Source organism: Astatotilapia calliptera, chromosome 4 (genome assembly GCF_964374335.1).
Source record: "Astatotilapia calliptera chromosome 4, fAstCal68.1, whole genome shotgun sequence".
NCBI classification, from domain to species: Eukaryota; Metazoa; Chordata; class Actinopteri; order Cichliformes; family Cichlidae; genus Astatotilapia; species Astatotilapia calliptera.
In genome coordinates, this window is record NC_137425.1 from 3,002,366 (window position 1) to 3,027,018 (window position 24,653).

At 44.1% G+C, this 24,653-nt stretch overlaps 2 protein-coding genes across 16 annotated transcripts in view; both read right to left on the reverse strand.

Annotated features, from left to right (window-relative positions):
* LOC113020221 (C-reactive protein-like) overlaps positions 1-24,653 on the reverse strand; it is a 438,825-nt gene that overhangs the window by 413,648 nt on the left and 524 nt on the right. The gene's annotated exons all lie outside the window — the stretch shown is intronic.
* The window catches only part of LOC113020226 (RNA binding protein fox-1 homolog 3), a 426,914-nt gene that overhangs the window by 131,131 nt on the left and 271,130 nt on the right, over positions 1-24,653 (reverse strand). For 13 of the 15 annotated variants that reach the window (XM_080300736.1, XM_080300727.1, XM_080300729.1 and 10 more), the window contains one exon: positions 7,304-7,413. In XM_080300736.1, the coding sequence (XP_080156862.1) occupies positions 7,304-7,413 (110 nt within the window). Of the gene's footprint in view, positions 1-1,384; positions 1,873-7,303; positions 7,414-24,653 lie in introns of those variants that run through there. The other 2 variants (XM_080300738.1, XM_026164007.2) reach the window with 2 other exon arrangements.

Here is a 24,653-nt window from a genome sequence, read left to right on the forward strand (position 1 = left end):
CAACACCCAGAAAACATCTCAAGGCGAAAGCTCAGAGTATCAAAGAGGCCTGTGTAGCAGCGAGGCCTCGGAAAGCACACGAGCACCGCACGCTGTGTTACGTTCTTTTAGTTATGGCATAATTTGGAAAGCATACGCCGTCCTGTCACTTCCATTCTGCTCGGAGACAAAAGGAGAGCTTCGCGTGAGGCTCGAATGTGAGCTCGCGTCACCACTTGGAGCAACTTTGGCCCCCAAACATCCTCTTTCTCCAGAAACGTGAGCTCTGAATCAATAGCCAGGGCTGTTTCATTCATAACGTGCATAGCATACTTTGCTTATTCATGTTTTGCTTCACTTCCATATTTTAAAAAAGTGGTTCGAGTAGAAAGTCATTCATAATGGAGTCATCCTTGTAAAGTAGCTTTTCCCCAAAAAGATGCACTCTCCCCAGAAATCTGAACTAGCGATCAATAGCTACACACACACAGACACACACACAGTCTGCAGGAGACATATCTCCAACTGCATCACAGCTCAGACTGTTTACAGTGGCAAGGCTGAAAATATTCATTTACTTTGTATTTCTGTGAAGGTACAAAATACAAGTTAGCAAAACTTGGGGGGATTAAAGTGATCTGCAGTGTGCATCAGTGAGAAATTTAGATTAAAAAGCAGAAGAAGAAGAAGCACAAATGCAAAAGCAGAGTGAGCGTTGGGCGGGTATTGTTGTGGTGAGAATACAAACCACCGAGGAGACAAAACCAATCTGACTAATCACACATGATCTCAAAGAGAATTAATCAGCAGCTCTGGTTAACAATCTGTAATTATCCTCATTCTGCGCTTAATGCCATTTAATTTATGAAATTCTGCCTGACTTAGATATATAGGCGAGGAAAACAACAATATCACACAAAAAGCGTTGGAAACACAGCGCAGGCGAGGAAATCACAACGTGTCCCCGAAAGACCCCGAGCGTCGTTCTCAGACGGAGGGACACCGTTTCAGCTGCATGCTGGGTAGTTTGACAATCGGGGGGGGGGGGGGGAAGTTGACGAACTCGTGAAGGTATTGGCGTGGATAACAATCGCACCCAAACATCCGATTTCGTTTAAAGGCTGAACAAATGTGACGGGTAAACACAGGCCTCTGTAGCTTCTGGCTGCAGCAACCCAACATCAATAAAACACACGAGAGTGGAAAAACCATCAGCTCTGTTCATGCATGTGGGAGGCGCTGCACCACACACACACGCACACACGCTCAAACTCACACTGTATATAATGTAAGGGCTGCAACACGCTCTGACACATGCGCCAAACACGTTCTACACGCCAACTCTGTGCATACCGGAGCGGTGTGAGCAGGAGGAGATACCCACACTTTAGGGTGCGGTACTCACCCAAAAGTACATCATCATGGTGGAATCGGGGCAGGTGTGGGCAGCCGGGTGGAGGAGAGCGGGGCTAAGCGCTGGGACCAGTCCAGCCAGCGTGGGTGTCAAGAGGAGTCCGAACGTTTGGACAGAGAGCTTTACTGGTCCCTGTTCCACTGAGGCAGCCCTCCCTCTCAACTGTTCAATGGGGCTTGACTTGAGGTCCCCCAGCACTTCTTCTCTTTTCGTTTCTTTCTCTTGACAAGCAGCTTGTTCTTCAGTTAATTTTTAAAAGAGCCCTTTCTCTCTCCTCTTCTTCTTCCTCTTTTGAGCCAACACAAGAAAGAGGGGGGGAAAGCAGACGGGAGAAAGGAAAGAGAGCTGGGGAGGTGTTGTAACCTCTTTTTTCTTTCGACACTCTTCCACTCCACTTGCCTCTCCACACCACTCACTTCAAGACTCTCTCTCTCCGTCTCTCTCTCTCTCCCCCCTGTGCCGTCTCTTATTGGTGAATGTGAAATCAGTCGGTACGGCACCGAGGCTCAACTAGAGCAGCAGGAGCAGCAGCCTGCGCTTGACAGCTGCCTCCAGCGTTCCTCCACCGGAGCCGTGTTGCTCTGCATAGAGGAGTGCGCCGAACAAACCGGGATCCTGCAGACGGTACTGTAAAATTCAGCGTCCCGGGGAGGAGGCGGGGGGTGGAGGGGGGAGAGTTGTGAGGGAGGGGGTGGGGGGTGGGGGGAGAGCAGGAAGCTGAGAGTCGTGGTGGGGATCTCTGCAGGGAGGGGGGTGCTGTGTTGGGGATGATGCTGGTGATAGTGGAGGACTAACAGATCGCTCCCCTTTCTTCTTTTCACCGTCTGCGACTGCGATGAGTTGCATTGAAGTTGTGGCAGTTTTAGTTCATTGAAGAGAAGAAGAAGGAGGCGATGCTGAAGGAAAAAAAGACTCTCAGAGAAAACCTTAAAATATGCCACAGGCAATTGGGAGGCGCAGCCTATTTTCCACTTGTTTTCTACTTTTAGCTGCCGATAGCTCCTCTGCCTTTTATTTTCCCTCTTTTCCTCCGAACTTGCGATTTGGTGACGTTTTTGTTTCGGTGAAAAAAAAATAATTTTTTTTAAAAGCACTGTTTTTTCAGGTGGCGTTGTGGCAGATCAGAGGCCAGATGAAGTTGGTGTGAAATACCTCTGTGTGTGCCAAGCTATATTACATTACATGCTTTAGTGTGTTTTCCATCTGGCGGCTATAAAGGGGGAGGGGAACGAGGGAGAGAGAGGGAGGAGAGGAGGGAGGATTGGCTATCTTCTAGACAGCACTGTAACAATGAGCCTGCCTCAGCAATTTTCAAAACATATCATCAATACACGACTGGGAGCTCGCGCTTTTAAATATTAACCCTGTGGCAACCGGGGCAGGCTGCGGAGAGCTCAAGTGGTTTTGCGGCATCCTCTGGAGCCGGATCATCCAATAAAAGACGTCCTGGGGGATGAGCTAATTTGCTGTAGGATCCTAAAGAACATTTGCCAGTTATAGAGCACATTGGCCTAATGAACAGAACAGATATATGCAGGTTATGTTACCCATCAGTAATTGCCACATAAGGAGCCCGAGTTAGATTTGCAGCTGGCTTTGAGCGAATTGATACACAAGGGGCCTCATTCATATGGTGTAACTGTCATCTTAAATTTATCACCCGTTTTATTTTTTTCCTCCTCCTTCAGAAAAAGCACAAGTGAGCGGTGAAATATGAAATGGCACACAGGCAAAGAACCGCAATTAGTAACTTTGCAAATATTGTGATGTTTTAAGAAGCTTTTCATAAATCAAGACACGCGCCATATAATTCTTACACCACCCCCCTCCATCACATTGCACAAACCAGCATCTCCGTTGCTTTGCACGCACGCAATCTCCCCACTGGCATCACGGGATGCACATGCAAGGCTTCCATATCTTTATATATGTCCACCAGAAGTCAATGGATTTACATTAGCAATCACAGAGTGGATAACCGCCCCAGTCCTCCATCAATCTCTGATGGGAAATAAAAATGAAATGCACTTCTCAGGCAACTCAGATTAAGGATCACGCTTTTATCAAATACTGAAGTCTATTTCAAGTCGTGCTCATAAATAACTGAGGGGGGAGAGAAGCAGGAAAAGAACGAGTTCGGAGGCAAAAAAGAAAAAAAAAGAGCAGGACAGGCTGGAGAGCGGGTGGGGGTGGGTGTAGGTGCAGACAGAGAGCATCGCGGTCCGGAGCTAAGGCCACTTAGGGTTGGGGAGAAAAGAATCAGAGGGCATTTAAGCATTACGTAAAGTCTGCATCTCCTGTCTAGGAATCTACGCCCGTTACCAAGGGAAGTGCAATGCAGGTAAACACGGTGTTGTTTGGGATGCTTTTCCCTTCTTCCTGTCACCTCTCTGAGTTGCATTTCTCCCATACTCCACCTACTTACAGAGCATTGGAGTGGCTTTCCCAACCATTTAGATTTCCCACCATAGTCTAGACACTCCCCAGAGACTCCGCCATCCATTATAAAGATGGAGCTTTCAAACTGAAGAGGAAGTGAAGGCCTCACACACAGAGTGTTCTGCCTAAAATGTCCGTCTGTCTCCGACCGTCGCCGGCTCGAGATCTGCCGTCTTAATATTTTATGCCGATCTCACCTCTCGTCCGTAGCGCCGCTACTTACAGAGCATCTTCTGTCGAGCCACACTCAGATCTCGTCGTTAGAAAGACACCAGAGGAGACAATGAGAGTTCTCGCTCTCATCCCTGCGAGCTCCCCGCGGGGTTCTGGGCTATAGTCGCGGCCGGCTCGCCCGAACGCTCGGACCGAGCCGGTGCGAGCCCCGAAGGAAGACGGCGGCTCCACTCTGATGCTGCCAGGCTGGTTTTCTCTAATCACACACTTCACTTTATGGAGTGACCAGTTTTACAACTTGGCGGCCAAGGATCTGCAGCTATGCTCGTTTTATCGATTTATGGGTCTCCATCAGCTCCACAGGTAGGTATTGACATTTCTATACAGCACACGTCACGTGAGGAAAGGGCGCCGGGGAAGGCCGTGCAGGCAGAAACAAGCGGCTAAACGAAGCCCTTTCTCCTCTTTATCTCTGTGTGCTGAAGAAGTTTCATATTACATTTCCATTCCCTTATTATTCTCACACTGACAGGAAGTTGCGGCACTTGCAGGGGCAGAGCACTCTGCTAATAATACTCACATGAGAGATTTTTCATATGAAAATATATTAGAATTGGTGATAAGTAGGCAAAGCTTATGTTTGGACTGTGATTTGCCATAAAGAAAAAAACGAGATATTGTGTAATGCCATCAAGACGCTCTGGCAGCCAATAAATATGCATAAAATAACAAGAAAAAAAAGACAGTGTGTTACTTAATTCTGTATCTCCAGCTTTCTGACACAGCCTGCATATTTAGCCTTGAAAATGGTAATGTTTTGCTTCCTATCCCTGGAAGATATCATTAAACATCATTTGTAAGCATACATTACCCTATACGCAGCAAATCGCCCATCTGGTGATTTTGGAACTCGCTGTCTGGAAGACAATAAATTCATTGTATGCTTTCGCATAAAGAATCCCACTAAAGTAATGCCTCCATGTAGACATACGTCGAGTACATTAAACCTAGCCGTGTGCACAGACTGTATGTCGTGTTAATAATGCAGTGTTTACATCTTGGCATTGAGCAGTCAGTACTGGCCTAGGGGTACAAACTGGCAGGGCTGTGCAGTAATTAGGAGCTGTGTGTTGGGGATGTGAAGGCTTGCCGCGTGTCATGCTGATACCACTGCTGGGCGGACCTAGTGTGTCGGCAGCGGGCACACTGAGCGCTACACAAGGCCGCGCCTTGGTGGCGCAGCCGGGAGTCGAACCTTTTACTTCAACGAGTGCTCCTGCGGGCTCAGAGCTCGGCCGCTGCTCGCCGTGCAAAGGAGCGACACGGAGGATGTTAACCTAACGACAGTGGGGATTAGGTGTCTTCACACTGCGAGCGCACCGTGTGTGGTCTGTTTGTGTTAATCCTCCAGGCCTGTTTGCATTGTGACATCAATAAGCTGCACGGATGCCACATTATGTCTGTTATACGTACATATTATATTATAATATATTATTAAATGTTTACTTTAAACATTTGTGCACATCACCTCATTCGTGTTACATACTTGCACCTGTTGTTTCTTTTCACGTGATTCTGCATGACTAAATGTATTGTGGATTATTGAAGCATGTGCTTCAGCTTGTTCAGGCAGTCCACAGTAAACATCGTAGATATTAATATGGAGGCTGGTTTAGAAGCAGCTGTATGTTGGGTTAACATTTACATAATGCAACACAGTAATTCCTTTAAATCACATCTGTCTTGCAAATACCAACAAAAACTGAAACACTTGGATAGTCTGCATGGGTGCTCGTCATTGAGCGGCTTGCCCTCGAGCCTCGAAATACACCAAACCAACCTGGACGCTATGGTGGCTGTCTCCATCTTTTATGTATTTTACCATATATTCACGATGTCATGGGGTAAACTCTTCTCGGAGTCGCACAGTGGTTATTTTCCATCAGCTTTCTCTTCGTGGGAGGATTTGTCGGAGAAAATGTAAATATGCTAGTAATTAAGCATCCTACTCCATTAAACTCTCGGCTTTGAAAAAGGCACCATGAAGTGACTTTTGAGCCATGAAATATTTTAATCATTTTCCTCCTTCTACTCTTTATAGCTAAGAACAACAGGCACATTTTCCTCAAAAAACAATTTCTGTTTAATTAGAAGCCAAAGCTCTGTTACCTGTGGCGTTTGATGTCCTTCTTTTTGTTACATCTTTTAAAGACTTGTTTACCAGCGTTCGCTGTGCACGCGTGCTCCAGCGTTACTTTGAATTCGCCAGCGCGTACAATATTAAATATACATTTCACTGTAAAAACTCCTGGCTCTTCTTACAGCTGCAATGAGAGTAGCTTTGCCACATGCAACACAAGCAAACCCAACAGGATTCCTAACAGCCTCTTGCATCTCCGTTTGACATTAATTGATAATCAAACAAGGCTTCACATTAGACATTTATGAGATCAGCTGAATTATCTATTTAATGTAACCCAATTATATGCAACCCTTGTGCACCAATCAACGCTAATTCCTGACTCATAAATGACAGCAACAACGACAGATTTAATCAATAATAAACATTGATGAAAACTTGCGACCTGCTTAGAAAAAGGGTAATTAACAAGAAGGGAAAGGGCTTCGTTGGATTTCATCTTTTGGAATATCGCTCTGTGATCCTTCGTGTTTATGCCGTTCACAAGAATCTCCTAAGCTCACATTCCACCATCAGCGAGATTAAGTGTAAAACAAACATTCGCTTTCCCTTTGACAATTAGGGATAGACATTTATCATGAATTCTTAATGCAAGCTTCAGCCGCTCCGGTTCTTAATTAAAACCTTGTAATTTTTATAAAATTCTTGCCGTAAAACTAAATTTCATGAATTATTTAGCCAGCCTTTTTTCAGCACTACTAGCTACACACCCAGCCAGCCAGCTGGGGAAGAACTGAATCCATAGGTGGGCTCACCTGCACTTTAAGGCCAGAGAAAACATCTTAGTTATGCCTTTTAAAAAGTCTAATATGAAATGCATGTGTGTGTGTGTGTGTGTGTGTGTGTGTGTGTGTGTGTGTGTGTGTGTGTGTGTGTGTGTGTGTGTGTGTGGGGTGGGTTTTCCTCGTCTCCTACATCCACAGCAGAGGATTCACATCCAGGTCTTAACCTTAACTAACACATGTCAACAGAGCGGGCATCAAAAACAACATTACAAGCTTCGGGGAATTCCACACCTGTTAGATTCCACACAAGCGCGTGAAATTCTTCCAACAAAAGTGAAGGTAAGTGTGCACAGAGGGGCCTGCTGCTCTTACCAGTCTTGTAAAGAGGGGCACTCCCAAATGCCAGAGGTGATCGTTCAGCAGTCCGCTGTACACCACGTTCCCGAAGACAGCAATGCTTCCTGACTTACACAACGTGTTTCCTGCAGGGACACACAGAAACACGAGCAGGCGTCACCGAAACGGACAAGAAGCAGCAGAGGGGCACCTCCAAAAAACACAAATAAAGCAATTCAATCGCAGGAAATCATTGCACAGGAAGAGGCATCATAGAGAATGCAACATTGATTGTTATAAATATTGATTTTGAGGTTTATTGACCTTACGTGCAGTAAGGAATACAGATAGGTGGCTTGGCTACGATCAATAAAGTTACACAATTGGGTCAAGTTGATCTACCAGCATAATATAAATAACCAAATGAGGTTTAGTATCAACAGGAAAACAGTGGGGAACATTTAATACGCCAGAAAATAACCGTGAACTGACCACCATCACATTTAAAGGATATCCTCTATAACCACTTAACTACCCCGTGTCTGTTATGGAATCAGCTCAAAAGTATGAACCCAAAATAAAACAGTTATTGCTCCTAAACCTTTGCGATTATAGTCTTGACTCGGTTCTCCCGTGAGATGTAGCACTTCAGGGACTACTATTAAAATGTCACAATAAGTGATCTGTGATAAATGCACTTCACCGAGGCACATCATTTTGGCAAAGTTTCAATGTATGATAAATTTACAGTTCTGTTTTTTGGGATCTCGAGAATAACGCGCACAAATAAAACACCGAAGCTTTCAGTTTGATGAGAAATGTGCGTTTTACCCAGATGCTACCCAAACGGGTTAATAATGGGCCTTGGTAATCTGTGTTCAGGCCGGTGCAAATTACTCGCAGAAAGTGACACAGCCATACTCTAACTTACTAAGTGCAACGCTGGCATAAAATTTGCATGTTTTTGGTGTTTAATTCAAAAACCAGGGGACTGCTGAAAAATTGATTTTCGAGGGTGCTAGTCCCGAAGTCACGTCCTGTCTCGCAAGTCTTCCGACGCAACCTCTGCAGCTCTCGCCGAGGACGTCCGTCACCTTTACTGTCTGTGATCCGAAATAAACGAGCAGCTTCTGCAGCACCCGATATTCAAATCTGCACCGTTCGAGACTCAAAGTTAAACAACGGTTAATTTGTTGGTCCCCGTGCCTACTTGTTCCTATTAAGTTTTACCATGTGCAAATACATCTTTGGTCAGCTCCGGATCCAATTTAGAAGTGGGGGGCTTATGTATGATTACAATACAAACCCTCAATATTCTCAGTTTACAGCAGGTGCACAAAAAAAAAAGCAAACAGGACACAAACACAACACACACAGTCCACCAAAGCGCCGCTCTGGCTGAGAATACAGAAACTGGATTTCAATGAGCATTATTGCATAATAGAATGGCAGTGCATCCATTGCTGACAATATAGAAAGATACATGCTAGATATGCCTACCTGTCCTGGGAGTACAGTATAAATATTGTATATATAGAATATCATTAGTATGTACTCACTGATATCCACTGATGCTCTCGTCTGAATCATTGTTAGCATGTTATAGCTGTTTCTCTCCCACCTGAGTATATGATTGGGTGATATTACAAAATGCATAAATACTAATAAACAGCAATAAACTGCAGGTTTAAATGTTAATTAATCTATTGGATGGCTAAACTCATGTCATTCCTTTTCCACTGAACAGTGTCAACCCACACTTGGACACGGAGACGTTTAATGTGCGATTAGCTTTAAACTCAAAGCGAAACTTTTTACCACACTTTTTCATGCAGTCACGAACGAGCAGGAGCTGAATACCATCATCTTCTTTCTCTGTGAATCGCCCCTCGTGCTGTTGTGTATCGTCTCAGCCGTTTTTAAAAATATATATTTTCGTATTGAACTTTGTGTGTTGTGCCATGATGTATGTGTATAATTTTGAGTTTGTTGTGTTTTGCTGATTTGTGTTCGTTTTATTGTTCTCGTTTTATTGCCCATCCAAGGATGGCCAAAGCAAATTAACTTATGCCATAAACGCTATGGTATGTATCACCGATTGCCGCTCCGCACTGGTCCCCGGACGAATGAAAATTAAACCTTCTCTTATTGATGAATCTCTTACTGTTGAATAAGTTAACTGCAAGTGAGCCCAGAGGATCCCGAATACTTCGGGGTCTATATGAGGTTTTCGTAGTTGCATAACAACAGTGGCATGCTCGGCAGACACACCAAACCGCTAGCGGACTGTCAGGTTTACTGTATCACAGAGAGCATCATCCTTCTTTATAAGTCATGTTCGGTGCCACCGAGCATCACAGTTCGCCCTCTCAAAGACGCTCTTAATTAGCTCGGTGCCAATGAGGTGCCTTCACAAACAAAAACGCACACATGCGTGGCATGCGTGCCCACACACACGGCCCCGAGAGTGTGATGTACCGCACTCTGATGTCCCTATGAACGTGATGAATGCAGCTTACGGAGCAGGCGGCACAGAAAACACAGGTCTCCATTGTAATTTCTGCACAATGGAACGCTGCAAAGGCACACCAGGGGTGGAGTGAAGCAGTGCTGACAAGCAGCACATGCATTATTTAAAAACAAAAGTAAAAAATGCCCATTAAAGTGTCAGTGGTGCTTTCGGCAGTGCTGGCTTGGGCGCGGTGTGCGTATTACTGTTATTAATGGGCCAGGCGTGGGGGGCATTGCTTCGGTGTGATTGCTCTGCTGCTGTTGCTATCCGCGGTTCAAGCCTCCTCTCTTTTTTTCCCCCCATTTCTTCTCTGTATGTGTGCACGAGGAAGAGAAACAGATAAAGAGCGTGCTACAGACAGAGACGGAGAGACACCGAGAGACCCTGAGTGCACAGTCAATGAGCTCCTACAGCTAATATCATTTCACATTATTGAATGCATATTAAGGCAGAGAGACCTTGTCAGATAAATAGGAGCACCAGTGCTTATATCAAATTCTGATCTGCCTTCACGGCCATGTCTAAAAAAAAATGCTGGGAATGTAGTCAGCATATTGAAAATAAGTGCACACCATTTTTCTTTGCAGTTTAACATCAAGGGCTATACATTACCGCTACTGACACAGCAGAATGAGGTCATTGTGCATGTTGTAATTACAGCTGGGTAAACACTCTGCTCTCTGCTGCAACACTGGAAACAGAGCACTGCGAGACTGACAGAGATAAAAAAAAGAGGGCACCGACGCCGATGACTTTTAAGTGTTGGAAAATACTTGCATCAGTGGGAATAAATAAATTGAACACAATGATCACGGGTGTATGATCAATTCCAGAGTGATGCAATGCATTGAAATCAATCAGTGCACCGGCTGTAATGCGGTGCGCAAATAATACATACTCATCCCTGACCTATTCTTCTAGAACCGGTTTGTTATAGTTTTATTGATGGTGTTTATACGCAGGAGACAGAGCACATAATCAAATTTTGCATATTTGCATGTAGAAAATGTCACATAAAAGCGACAACTTAATTTTCCCCCTCACAAACTCTGCAGAACTCTATAGCCAGCGAGCTTTTGTTATTTATTTCTTTACAAAAAATGCATTCAAAGCTGCCTATTCGCGCCAGTGGACCGTCTGTATTTTCCTTCAACTTTAAGAAAAACTGAGCCTAACTAGCGACATGTTGTCTAGCTGTTCATTTTTTCCTTTTTTTGGTTATTAATCCCCTTTTTTAAGGGCTTGTCTCAGCAGTTGGGTGTTCTCTCATCTGCAGGCTTGACAGCATTGAGCCCAACCTCTGATTAATTATTAATTGTGTGATTAAAGTATGTGTTGGCGGGGGTATGCAAGTGTATGCGTGTGGCTCCGAGGGAGGGGGTAGGAGCATGCAACGTGCTTTACTGTACTTTGCATTATCTACAACTCGGAGTTTTTATTTCTTGCATTTCACAGCAAGAGATTTAACTGCAGGCATCAAATTTAATACCCAAATCACCGGGCATGTACAATACCTGCAAGAGCAGAAAAAGGGAAGGAGAAAGTATTGTTTTATTAAGTGATGCCTTGTTGAGTCTGGCTCAATATATGGAGAGTTTGCTCCACATAGATTTCAAGGCTTACGCGGCTATCAGTATTTCAGGATTGAATCTGCTTATAAATTATTCTAAATGTCAAGATTCAACCTTAAACTTGATCATTTTCAAACTTTTCTAAAGAAGAAAACACAAATGTTCACTTGGATAAAAGTGGATTCAGTTCAAATATTTATTATATTTCTCCCATATATGCAATCATGAAAATGCACCATCAGTGCATCAGAGAAGATGTATTGACAGCTCTGAAAATTTCTCCATCTTACCAAGTCTGCACTTGAGCCCTAAAGAAAATTCAAAAAATACATTTCTAGTCCATCGCAGCCCGTTTGTTCCAGAATATTCTGCAGCACAAACGAGGTTCAGCCGCGAACGTATTTGTCTCAACAAAATCAAGTTAAATGCTCAATTACAGGCCGAATGAATTAAAGAGATGAGAGGAAAGTTTGGCCAGCGTGGCTACAGTAACTGTGACTCATAATAATTAATCCGAGTTCTTCTAAAAACAAAGCTATAAGCATTTATGGGTACATTTATTTGAAAACAAAAACTGACTAATATGAAAATGCAGAGTGCTGGATCTGAAATATTTAAAGGGATTATTAGACAGCACTAAAACATTCATAAAAGACATCCCTTAGTTCCATCTTTCTTAATTGGGAGGACTTGCTTCTTCATCCTTTATGGTGTAAAGAATATGTGTAGGTTTGGGACTGTTGTTTGGGAAAAAGGCAATTAACTGTAATGATATCACCTTGGGCTTTAGAAAATTGTGATGGGCATTTTCACCATTCTCCAACACTTTATAGTGTAATGTCCATTAGGCAATAATGGAGATAATCATTAGTTGCAGCCCTGCACAGTTTAGCAAAACAAACTAGTTAGTTCACAACGTGCATTATATAAGAGAAGCGTAAGAGAGCCATCTGAGCATAACGTTGTGGTCATTCAGGTGTGTGTGTGTGTGTGTGTGTGTGTGTGTGTGTGTGTACGTGTGTGTGTACGTGTGTGTGTTGGGGGCCTTCCGTGCTCCTCTCCTGGCTTTGCCGTTGGAGGTGGGTCGCTTTAAGCATTCAAACTCCACAACGTGCAGCTCATTTCTAGCAAAGAGGCACATTGCTGCAATGCAATAAGGGAAAACAACACTTTTAATAATTCAGGCCCTGAGACCGTGAGGGGGGGGAGGCGGAGGGTGGGTGGGGGTGGGTGGAGGGAAGACGTCTTAAAGTACCGCAGAATGGCTCATTTAGCTCCTGCTACGCATTATTAAAGTTGTATCGAACCCCCTCCTGGGTCTTTCCCTAAGTTTTTTTTCATTTTCCTTTCCTCTTTCCCCTAAAGCCTGCAAGGTAACCAATAACAGCTACCAACATTTATAAACGACAGAGTATCCTGCACCTTAGAGGAGGAGGTAAACAATGGTGTAGCTCTTAATCTCTCTTTCTCCCTGTCCTCCCCGCTCACTAGTCCTCCGGTCCGGAATTTGTCAGTGCTTTATCCCGTTTGAGCCGTAATACACAGCCCTCTCTGTCCAGATTATTTTCTGCTTGAGCTCAGCCCACAATGCATAAAAAATGCGGAGAATGAACCCTGTGTGGCATCAAATTGAGTAATAAAATTGTGTTCACGGTGGCACTGATGAACGCATGATGGTACCGTTAAGGACGTGTTCAGAGGTACCGTAAATTGCCTCTGAGCCTGATGGCAGTTTCCAGAGCAAAGACGGGGAATATGAATAAAAAATACACAGGCAGAAGAAAAATGGGAGCGAGCTAAAAATGCAGATGTGCTCGTTTTTGGTTTTTTGGACGATATTAACTCCTCAAGGTCCAGTTTCCCACTCCTTCATTACAACGTGAGGAGCTGAATGTTTGATAGCGTCACACAGACTCTGTAGCCTGGCCTCGAAACAGCTTTGTGATGTTTACAGTTGGTAAAATATTAAAGCCCGCCCCCTTTCTCTGTCTTTAGGGCTGCATTATGTGTTTGTGGATCACTGTATACAAATTTTCTTCAAATCATTTGGACACAAGTGGTATTCTTCAGAAACTCTAGCAGAATAATCACATTCAGCCTTACAGAACATTGTTTTAATTTGACGTTCTTACTTTAAGGTACGTTCGATTCCATACGGGCCGAGATTAACTAAAAACCACCACTTATTAAAATCCTCTCAAATCCTCGCACGTGCCGTGCTGGTCAGCCTCTGAACGGAGCTGTTTTCTTTGTGAAAACTTGACATTTCAGAGATACTGTGCAAGGCTTTCAGCCGGCAGCAACAAATTATGATTATAATAATTTATGATTACTGCTTACATTGCACAATACAATGAAAAAAAGTAAAAGCCTATTAAAATGTCCATTTAGGATATATACACCATAAACTGCTGCAGAGGTCTTAAATCAAAGCCTGCTGTGCTGTAAGAGATGCAGAGACTGAAGGCAGGAGGTCAGGAGAGAGAGAAAGACAGGGGGTGTCAGATGTGTTATGATTGGCTGATATATTGGTCTTTTATGAGATATCAAAGTGGCCATGTCAGTGTTGTTCACGGGGTATCGGTCTGATGACCGATTTCATATTCATTGTTGCATATGATATACAACTTCTTTATAAGACACTTTGAAACTGAGCTGCTTCCAAACCAATAACAAAATCCAGAGTTTTTAAGACTAAACACTTTTTGCTTTTTTTCTTGGGTTTGACAGGAAAACTATTTGGTGTGTTTACATTAACTGTTAAGCTAGAAAGACGACCAGCTGGCCAAACAGCCACTCTGGCAAAACTGTTTGTTGTACCAGGGTGCAAACATGGTTTTATTGCTGTTGGGTTGTTTTAACATAGGAGTTGATAAGGACTTCAGCCTCAGCGCGCCACTGCAGGAACTGCAGTCTTTGGGACTTTTATTTGGCTTTATTCTTCAGTTTTTCACCCTGGAAGTTGCAGCTTTGTTTGTTGAGGACCAGTTCAGTGACTGGAATTTCCACTTGGTATTCCTGGTGCAGCCCTGTTATCTACTGTGAAACCAGAGCTGGTCTTGGCATTTATTTAATTTACTTTAAACAGTTCCTTAATATTACTTTTAAACTGTGATCCAAATCTGCCCACAAGCTTCCAAGCAAGAAAGCAATATAATATAATCAATATAATAATATTGCAATATTATTGTGCATAACCAATCAGAGTTGGAGTCTTCTTCTGGGATGTCCTTCAAGTCTTTTGTAGTTTACTGCTAGTGTAACTTTCTAACTGGTATGAAATCACGTGAGTGGCTGTGATGGACTGAATTAAATTAAGTTCAGCTATTTTATACGTCGCCAAGTCACAACAGTCACGTCAGGGCTCTTTGTACTATAAGGTAAAGACACTACAATAATGCAGAGAAACCCACCAACAATCAGACAGTCCTCCATGAGCAAACATTTGGCGACAGTGGGAAGGAAGAACCCCGTTTTAACAGAAAGAGACCTTGAGCAGAACGAGGCTGTGACAGCTGGAGGCGAGGACAGACAGCTAATAAATGCTGTGTGTAGATGTATCAGCTGAAGCATTCAATTAGCTCACTGACAGCAGGAAATACCAACTTTAAAGGGAACAAACTGTCAGGTGGAACAGATGTTTTTCCCCTGTGACAGGCTAGTTTTAGCACATTTTAAATAAAGAAAATAAAACCAATCTGTAATTTTCTAATACGAGTAATTAACACCAAAATGAAACACATAAATGATAATAAGGCTTAAAAAAAGCTGAATCGTTGCCCTGTTGACCTAGATTATGTTTTTACCACCTTATATTTAATGGTCTAAAAGCTATTTCAGATATTTTTCCATCCTGACAGATATGCAGTAAGAAGCAAATTGAATTTTTAGGAAGCACTTTTTAAATTCACAAAATCTGACAGCTACTGCTTCAGCAGGTTCAACCACCAAAGTATCTGCACCTTCATAAACACAGTTTGATGAGGTGCCTTGTACATCAAAGCAATACCAATGCAGCCAGCTAGTCATCCAGCCAGCCTGAACGTCAGAGAAACCAGTCAGCTGCTTTGTCTCCCGCTGAGTGTCAGACTCTGACGTTCCTTTGCCATCTAAGCTGACTAAACACAGACCCCGTTTTCTTCAAAGCTATGCAAATTAGCCACGTTGCTAAGTGGATTCCTCTTCTTTTTTTTCCTCTGTTGGAGAGCCGCAGGGCTGATTAGGCCCAATTTCTATCTACAGAATGTATACACACTTACATACAGTAAAAAAACTGCTGCATTACTGCCCATGGGCGATTCTTAGTGGTCCTTCCTTTCTCATAACACAGACCTGCTTTCAATGGGTCGGTTGTTGAATTTAAAGTGAAAATAATGTACGTTTCTCAGCTGAAACGAAATAAAAAAAAGGAGGTGGGAGGGAGCTCGTAAAGATCAAAGCGCAATGCAGAAAACACACAGCGGCAGTCATCTTTGACCTCAAAAAACATGGCTGCTCTTTGATTGCATTATGTACATTACATGGCAGGAAGTATGCGGAGAACTCAGCAGACCTAATGTGCTTTGGTTGGGATTTTTTTCCACGGCTTGCCATCTAATGACGGGAAAGCCGAACGCTACGGCGTGTAATATTTTATAGCTGCGGCTCCCAGCTTGAGAACTGGGACATCCACAAAGAGTGACGAGTTAAATCTGAGACACGATTTTAATCACGTAATCTGTCTTTTCCTTCATATGAAATATTAAAAAATGTAAAAAAAAAAAAATACCTGATAAAAATTAAGATACTTCGAGAATGAAAAATAATCTTTAAATTAACAATTATATGCAACCCAGTATCTGGCCTCAACAACACTCAAAAACATGGATTCAGACATACCACATGACGTAACATTAACATTAGCATAATATATTCAGCTGATTCAAAATGTAAGCCTTTATTAAGTTACCTTCAATTCCACCTTAAGGTAACTTACTCACTGTTCACTGACAAAACTGTTTTTGGGGTTAATCAGTCCGCGTATTGTAAAATTACTTCAGTATTACAACTCGCCATTGTGTAGCGCTGAGTACTTTTGCAGCGTTTGAGCCGAATCAAAGTGAGCAGGTATGTTGGAGCTGCAGATGTGAGGCAGAGGGGTAGGTGGAGATAAAAGCAGCAACTAATTATTCATAGATCCATGCATACTTAAGGATGCAAAGGTGCAGAGTTACATCTAAGCCATTAAAAAAAAACTTCTAAATATGTAATTTTTATGAACACAGACAAGTTTGTAGGAGTCTAAGCCTGCAGAAGAACAAAGGAATCACGAGCCTAAACTGCGTTTTAACCTCAACATCAAGCAGGCCACCAGCTACCAGGATTCAGATTGGGTTTATAGGCAAATCCTCAGAAACTAGTGGATACAGATTAGAAATTAACCCTGATATATTTTAGCATTAAAGACTTTCTGCTGAAAGCTTTTTCTATTCGGATCCTCCAAAGAGGCGAATATTCTATAAAAGAGACGAACGCTCTCCGATGCTACCGTAAGAGATTAAAATTAAAAAGATGTGCTTGCATCTTCATGCCAGTGTTTTGGAAAGGTCCTTTCCTTGTTGATCGTGGCAAATGATCTCTTTTTCTTCTTTGCATCCCTTTTTTTTTGAAGCTGTTCCAAAAATGGCTCATTGCTGTCTTTAATCATTCCTCATTAGTGCAAAGGCCTGTTCACTTACAGTGGAGAGATTAATAGGTCACTGGCAATGGGCACCATCCTTTGGTCCGAGCTGCGTGGGCCGGCTGAGTCGTGGGGGTTTCGGGATAGTTGGGAAAATAATTGGAAGTGGTGTTATGACCTCTCCTCTTTCTAACGAAACGCAGGGAAGACGAAGGCAAAGGCTGATGATGTGGGGAGGGGTAATTTTGGACTTATCATCATAATAATTATCATTGTTATTGGTGTAAGACGAGTGTGTCGTTGCTGTTGTGGAATCATCCTAAAAACAGAAACCCTATTTGCCAGAGTCATTTCCATTTCATCTTATCATTATCATTATCACCATTATGATTTGTCACAGCGTTTTTATCTTAATTGTTCTCAGCATCATTGTAACATACAGCCGCTAATGACAACCTCGAGATGTGGAGTGCGTGTGTGATGGGGGGGGGGGGGGGGGGGGGGGGGTGTCTAAATGCAGAGCTAAATAATGCAACTACAAAACAACCAATGGAAAAATATCTGAACTGCCCAGCTGGCTTGAAATGTTCTGGAGACACAAGCGAGAGGAGAGAAACCCAAAGCTGTTTTGATGTCTCAGTCTGGATGTGCGTTGGCAACAAGCGAGGGCCTCGGGATTCCATCAGGCTATTGATCGTTACCAATGCTCAAGTCCTGCTTTACCACCCTTATAAACAATCTCTCTGTCAAGCACACTATAGGGCAACAAATGATTTTATTTCATAGATTTTCGGATTTGATGAATTATTCACTCACACTCTACCCTCGGTGCTGAAGTGGGGAGAGGTTGTTGAAACGGAAAAGACAAAGAAACTTCAACATGTATCACACACAAGCCCGTGTGCATGAACGGTTTCTGTTTCAAAAGGATTTCTTCTTCTTCTGCAGCTTTTTTTCCCCCCTTTCACCAACCCACATCAGCTCTACTTTGTCAACATCAGCTGAGTGAGAACTCCCAGGGGCTGACAAATCTCCTGTAATCTGCCAGACCTCCCCTGCATGTCCGGTGCTGTTGTTTTCCTGTATCCTTCTAAGTGTTATTGAGTCTGAAAAATTATCAATTTGGATCCGGTCCAGCACCTGTGAAAAGCACAGTATGGCTTCTTTTTTTTCTTGCCAGCGCTGTTGAATTACACCGCCTTTAGTAGCACACACTCTTGGCCCAGATGTTCAGGATAATGTGACAGTAAAACTACAAAGAAAGATGGTTACAGGCGTTAAAACCAATTTACAGCTCGGATTTTGCGACGTTTTCTATTTTGTAGGATGCTTAACTGTGGAGGTCAATTGCTGCATTTTGGTAGCGACGTCTCGTTTCGTGCACGCGTTGCGATTGTTGGCGTCCTTGGACGGCGGCCGAAGGCGTCTGTTTATTGAAGGTCTCTGGTGGCCACAGCTGGATCGCGTCGCTGGGGGAAATACTGCAGCCTATACTGGTGGAAGCTGACTGGGGTCTATAAAATATCAAAGCGGATCGATAAGTCTGACCTCATGGCGTATCCGTGCTTTGCAGGGAGGCAGGGTTAAACCCAGTCGAGAGAAAACAAACGCTTCACGACGGTGATTTGCAGATTTTCCAACAGGACGCCTTTTGATGCTTTCGCCTCTTGCAATAAAGATACATAACAATGCAGCTTCTTTGTGGATGCAACAGCACCAGCTGGAGCCATGCTGAAATTAACTTTAATGCCATTCTCTCTTGTGTGAGAGACAGAGGCTGAATAATGTAGCAGTGGTAGCTCACTTCCTGAAAAATCTCCAAATTCACATGGGATGATGATTGTTGTATTGCACTTGGCATTTGTGTTGTATCCAGTATCAGACCAAGGCGCTCTCAATTGCACCCTGGAGGCTGGAGCTCACTAACTGAAGGGAAACCAGGTCAACTGATAGGGGAATTGTGTAGTTATCTTTATATGTGCGTGCTGCAGATACAGCGGCGCAGCTCACGCTCACAGCTCGCTACATTTTACAAAGCAATCAGGGCCCGTCATCGACACAGGGCTAAACTACAGTAATCCACTTCTTGTTTACTAATGAATCGCCATTTAGGGACGCAGCTCATTTCTTTATCGGGCTGAGGGCGGGGCCGACACTTGGGTACATTCACATGCGAGTGAGGGAGCGCAGGCGCGAGGGGCGAGCGGCAGCCTCCCAGACTTGACATCCCATCGTGCTCGCTGGGCGGCTTGCTGGCAATGCAGAGTCTGTTTGTTGTGCATCCATCAACCCCGGTGTCCTGGCCAGGAGCCGATCGATAGCCAACACAAAAGCTCATTGATGACAGACAGCTCTTGACAAACATATAGCATTTTTTCTGTCTAGTATAGCAATAATCTCCAAGGTCACTGCGAGTCATTCGACGGCGGCCGGGACGCGAGGAGCTCCTACCGAGCCTTCCGTGTCTTTTCACGCTGGGGAACAAAAACGGCCTGATGCATTTTAAGTCAGCGCTGAAAGCTCTTGGCACATTGTTAGGCAGCTGTACACAAGAAGAATGAAAGCACACATTCTTGACAAGTGGCGAAGCTGCTGTGACATGTCACTGACTGACAGCTAATGCCCCAAGGACACACGAGCAACCCGGCACTTAATACCGTAACAGAAGGCCAAATTACTGGACAATCTCGGTCAGCATGATTGCAAATAGCGGTTAATATTTTAGGAACGCTTTCATGAGAAATCTTAGTGTTCTGTTTGCCTGCTGCAAAAGTTTGTTTATGTGACAGCCCAGGAAGTTGCACAGCCACACATGCGAGCGCACGCACACACTGAGACTACAGGTGCGTTAGGGCACAGACTTGGAGTTATAATAAGAGGGCCAGGCTCCCCCCCCCAGGCCATCCTGCCAGCTGGCCGGACTGAGCGTGAGTGATGCCCGAGTGAGGCAGCCCCATTAGGGAAGTGCTGGTGGTGAGTGCAGGATAGCTCAGGTAATTAAAGCCAAACCAAAGCAGGCAGCCGAGGCGGGGGCTCCCAGATTTATGTGGCTGAGTAATGCACATACTGAAGTCAGCTCGCCATCCAAAGGCCTCGCTCTCTTACAAACAGTCTCAAGAGGCATTAGCTTCCTCACCACTCTGATGCAGCCTATTACTCTCGCTCACTCCATCTAGTTCTTCATTGCTCCGCTGTGTGACTCACACAGAACATCAACATCTTTGACAATTACGGCTAGATTTAGATTTTCTTTGATATTATTAGTCAACCGCCGCCTCATGAAAGGCTACTCGCTGACTGGCACATTAGGCTTGATTTAGGGCATTTATTTCAACATTGTCAATGGAAAAAGCATCTAAATGTGCCTAACCTTTAGTGCATTAAAGACCCGTTAATGCATTGTTAGAAGAATAATGTCATATTAAGTAAAGAGACGCATTGCGGGAGCGTCGCGTTATCATCGGTACAAATGTACTTTGGTTTTTCTTTCCAGCATTTTTTTTTCTTTTGTTGTCGTCTTTAAAAAGAATTATAAATCCTTAATGTCAGGGTTAGACCGCCAGAGTTTTGGATCATGTAGAATAAACTTTACAGGTTTTCTTCTGTCAAATATCAAACATGCAAACACTGAAAACAAATCCCACACACACACGGCAACGCGCCGCCTCACAATACAGATGTGAGCAACTGTGGAGACGGCGCTGTGAAAGCTTTCTCCGACGTGAGCAATAAAGCGAGAAGCTGGTTGGTGAGACGCGGTCAGCCTGGACTGCGCTTGTCTTTGAAATTCTGCTTGATTTGCTCTTTGTTATCACGAGTCTGTCTCTGTGATCCTGCAGACATCCACCGTAAGAAGGAAAGGACAGTTTTTAAGTCATCTTTGAAAAAAGACACTCTCGGTCTGCAGATGTCGAGGTTTGAGTACGAAGCCGAACAAGGATGAGACATTAGCAGCTGCACGTGGTTATCGCTGTATGGAATGATGGAGCTGCAATACAGCGATGATGCAGTCCCGGTTTCAGAACGGCGACATCCCTACAGCCAAAGCACGAGTGTCGAGGAAAGGGTGTAAACTGAGAACATTCAGCAGATTTGTAACGCCACACGAACATATACGATTTTTGAAGATGGGTGAGGTCCGAGAACGGGTGTGCAGTGCGAGAAAAATCAAAGGGAAGCTTATTTGAGAGCAGCTATGATCTTTGCTACACCTTGTCATTTTCTCCTGACACACATTAACGTGATGCCGAACATTTCGCAAAATGATAACAGCATGTCTGAGCAGCAGATAGATTCCTGAAGTCAACACTGTCAAGAAACTGTCAGAATAAAATCTCAAAGATGAAGCTCTCAGAGGAAAGCGACCACACTCTGTTTTGAGGTTTTTGGTCGATCACACCTGTCAGCTTGTACATTAGTTACTTATATGGGGCCTTGTTAGCCGACTGATGATGTGAACAGCTACGGGCTACCTGCTGCTGCGGATCGGCTTATTTCTGACCGGCATCGCTGATCAGATGTGCCGTAAAAACAGATCAGCTTAGATACTCAAACAGAGAGCTGAGATCAGGGGTGACTGTAAGGTAGCATACAGTAAATCCAGCCTCCTGTCAGATCACATTTCATTCCCATCTCCACAGATGGAAAGATAGCCGGAGACGTATCAGATGGACAATGCTTAGATTGTCAAACAGAAAAACAGATCAACGAGAGAGAATGAGAGCCAGGCGGGCTTGTCCTCGGGAGGGACAGCAAATGAGAAAAAAAAGCCAGATGGGCAGACAAGCATAAAGTAAATCATGGAGAAGCTCCTCAATACCAAAGCGGTATGGGGAATGGCAGGGCAGGTTGGGAAGAGTTAGCCGCAGTGTGCATCAGCTAGCATTATCAATGCTGACAGGCAGACAACCCGTTTATAGGGAAAGGGGGGAAAAAGCATCAAGGAAATCCTGCTCGTCTATCCCCAATTGAATTACTGCCGTGATCCAAAGATGGGAGGAGTGAGTTGGGGTGGGGATGTGGGGGGCGGTTGAAGGAGGTGGGGTTGGTGGGGGGGGGGATAATATTCTTTGACGAGAAGGGCCGCTCCAAATGCGCACAGAAAATGTATATCCGTACAGTCCGTCCCCCAGGGCTCACATCTCACAACTTTGCCCATCTATTTTTATTTGTTCCCCGTGCTTCTAGTTAAAGCAGTGCTGCAGCCTACAAAATGGAGAAAGGGGGGAGGGAAGGGGAGAGAAAGGGAAAAGGGGGGAGCGTGGAAGCACTGCTGGGAGGAGATCGCATGACCCCTGCGATGCCGCTGGAATACTAATGTCACACAAAGTTCCCTGGAAAAAGCTACAGAGGAACAAAGTGCACAGAGAGACATGCGTGTATACACCGCGCAGTCGCATATACCCGCGCGGGAGGAAACGGTAAAGTCGCTGAATAACTCGAAAAAGGAACGCGTCCGCCAAACAAGCCCCTTCGGACCGACGGGAATCTGGATGAGACGCCAGCGGCGTCCAGTTTAGCCAAACACGCCGTCTAATCTCTCATTAAGCTGTCTCACCCTGAGCCAGCTGCCACAATACACACAACGTGATGCAAACATCGGTAGATCCTGCATCTCACAGGAGGCTTCCGATTTATTAAAACTCGGGTCTCATTGTTGTTCTTTACTTCATTATTTCTTAATTTTGTGCTCTCCCAGCTAATGCAAAGTGCTGCGAAACAAGAAACTTCAGCTCAGCCAAGTTACGAAGGTGAGGCCACAAGTGGGTTCCCAGGAAGTGCATGCACGTGCATGAAAACACCTACATCGCTGCAATATGTACAGCGGGCGAAAACAGGAGGCAAGTAAAACTTCCTATTAAACCAGCTTTAATAATGTTGGCTGCAGTTCATCGAGAGGACGCCCGCCCTAAATGAACACAAGCGAAAGGAACGAACAGGCAAAAAGAACAAAGTTTATTTTATCTGATCATTCATAATGCATGCTGACAGGTCAGTTAAGGATTTATGACAGGACATACTTCTTTGATGGCACCCATTTCCAAATTATAACTACAACAGATGTTAGCAGCGTGGTTAAATTAAACATACAGCTGGCTGCCACGGTCGAAGGTGACTGCTGTCAGGTGGCGGCAGCTAAAAATTTGTTGCTGCTGCTCGTACGCGGCTCAGTACTAATGCGGAAAAGTATACAGCAGGGAAAAAGACGAGAAAAAGGAAAAAATAAACACATTTTTATTGTTTTATCAAAAATAAATCAGAAAACACACAATTTTTCTCTCTTTTTCACTCATTTTAGTTTTTATTTATCCTGCGAGAACTCCTCATGAAGCTGAACTGTCTGGTTTTTGGTACTGCAGTGCCATAAATAAGCAGCCTCAACCCCCGGGCCACGGACCGGTACCAGTCCGTGAGTCGTTTGGTACCAAATGTATGGTTTTCAGGGTTTTTAACGTCAACTCTGTTTCCCTGGGTCTTTTCCCGTGTTGTAGTTGTGTGTCTTATTTTGAAAGGAATATTTACACATTACCATAGCGACCAGAGAGCATTAAGAGGCAGAGAGGAGGATGTTACTTTAAATGTTGTTGCTGCATTTCACTAGGACGCTGCTAATAAAGTTACACAATTCAAAATATGCTCAGACACCAACACAGCTCTACTGTATTTCCTACTTTGCGAGTGCTCGATGGTTTCAGCATCGGCGTTATGGCTGGGGATGCGTGGCTGACCGAAGGAATGAGCTGTCAAAACTTTAAAAAAATAAGATTTAACTTGCAATAAACTGTAATTATTCTTAAGTGCGTCCAAAATCTCCTCGCTGGAAGCTTTTAGTAGCTTTGCAGACTGCACATTAACCATTGAATTCTACAGTACCAGTGTTTTAGCTCTCAGAGAGAGACTGATGCCCCGGCAGAAATTGTTGTATTACTGCCGATGCTTCCCCTCAGCCGTCGGTGAGCAGGAAATAGGAAATGATGCATAAGTACCAAGGATTTACTGTCACATACAGTATGGCTGTCATCACACAGAGGTGCATCATGAAGATATACACCTCCAATCCTCCGTTTCTACTCAGCGTCTTTATATCTCCGCCTTAACCCAAATCCCCGGCTGGCATTGGGAGGCATCGGTGGGGGTTTAAAGGTGGGGGCATTTCCTCAGTCACACCTGCCTATTATGTTTGCTACTCAACTTAATGGCACTCCCAAGTACCCCAAATGTCTTGGTGAAGATCATTTTCTTGACAAAATGCTCAACTCTGGAAGCTATTGTGCAATATTTCCAGAACACCTGTACATAAGCTTGTTTGGTTGGGGAAAAAAATGATGCAAGTCTAAAGAATCTACCCAGCGTTTCTCATTATTATCCATTTTGTCTCGCTCAACACCTCAGCTACTATCAGTAGGTGGCACAGTTTGAAGTGTATCATAATACCCAGGCAGTGCTGGTACCTCGCCGAAACGGGGAGATATCCACTAAAAGCAACTCGCAGCAACATTCATTTATAGTTCACGTTTTCATTAATGAGTTATAAGCATGTGACCGCCCAGAAGATGCGGCTGTAGTCATTAACACAATGCAGCCGCCTCATTAATGGGGACAGACCATTTGGAATGAGCCAATTGAGCACATGCTGCTTAGCCA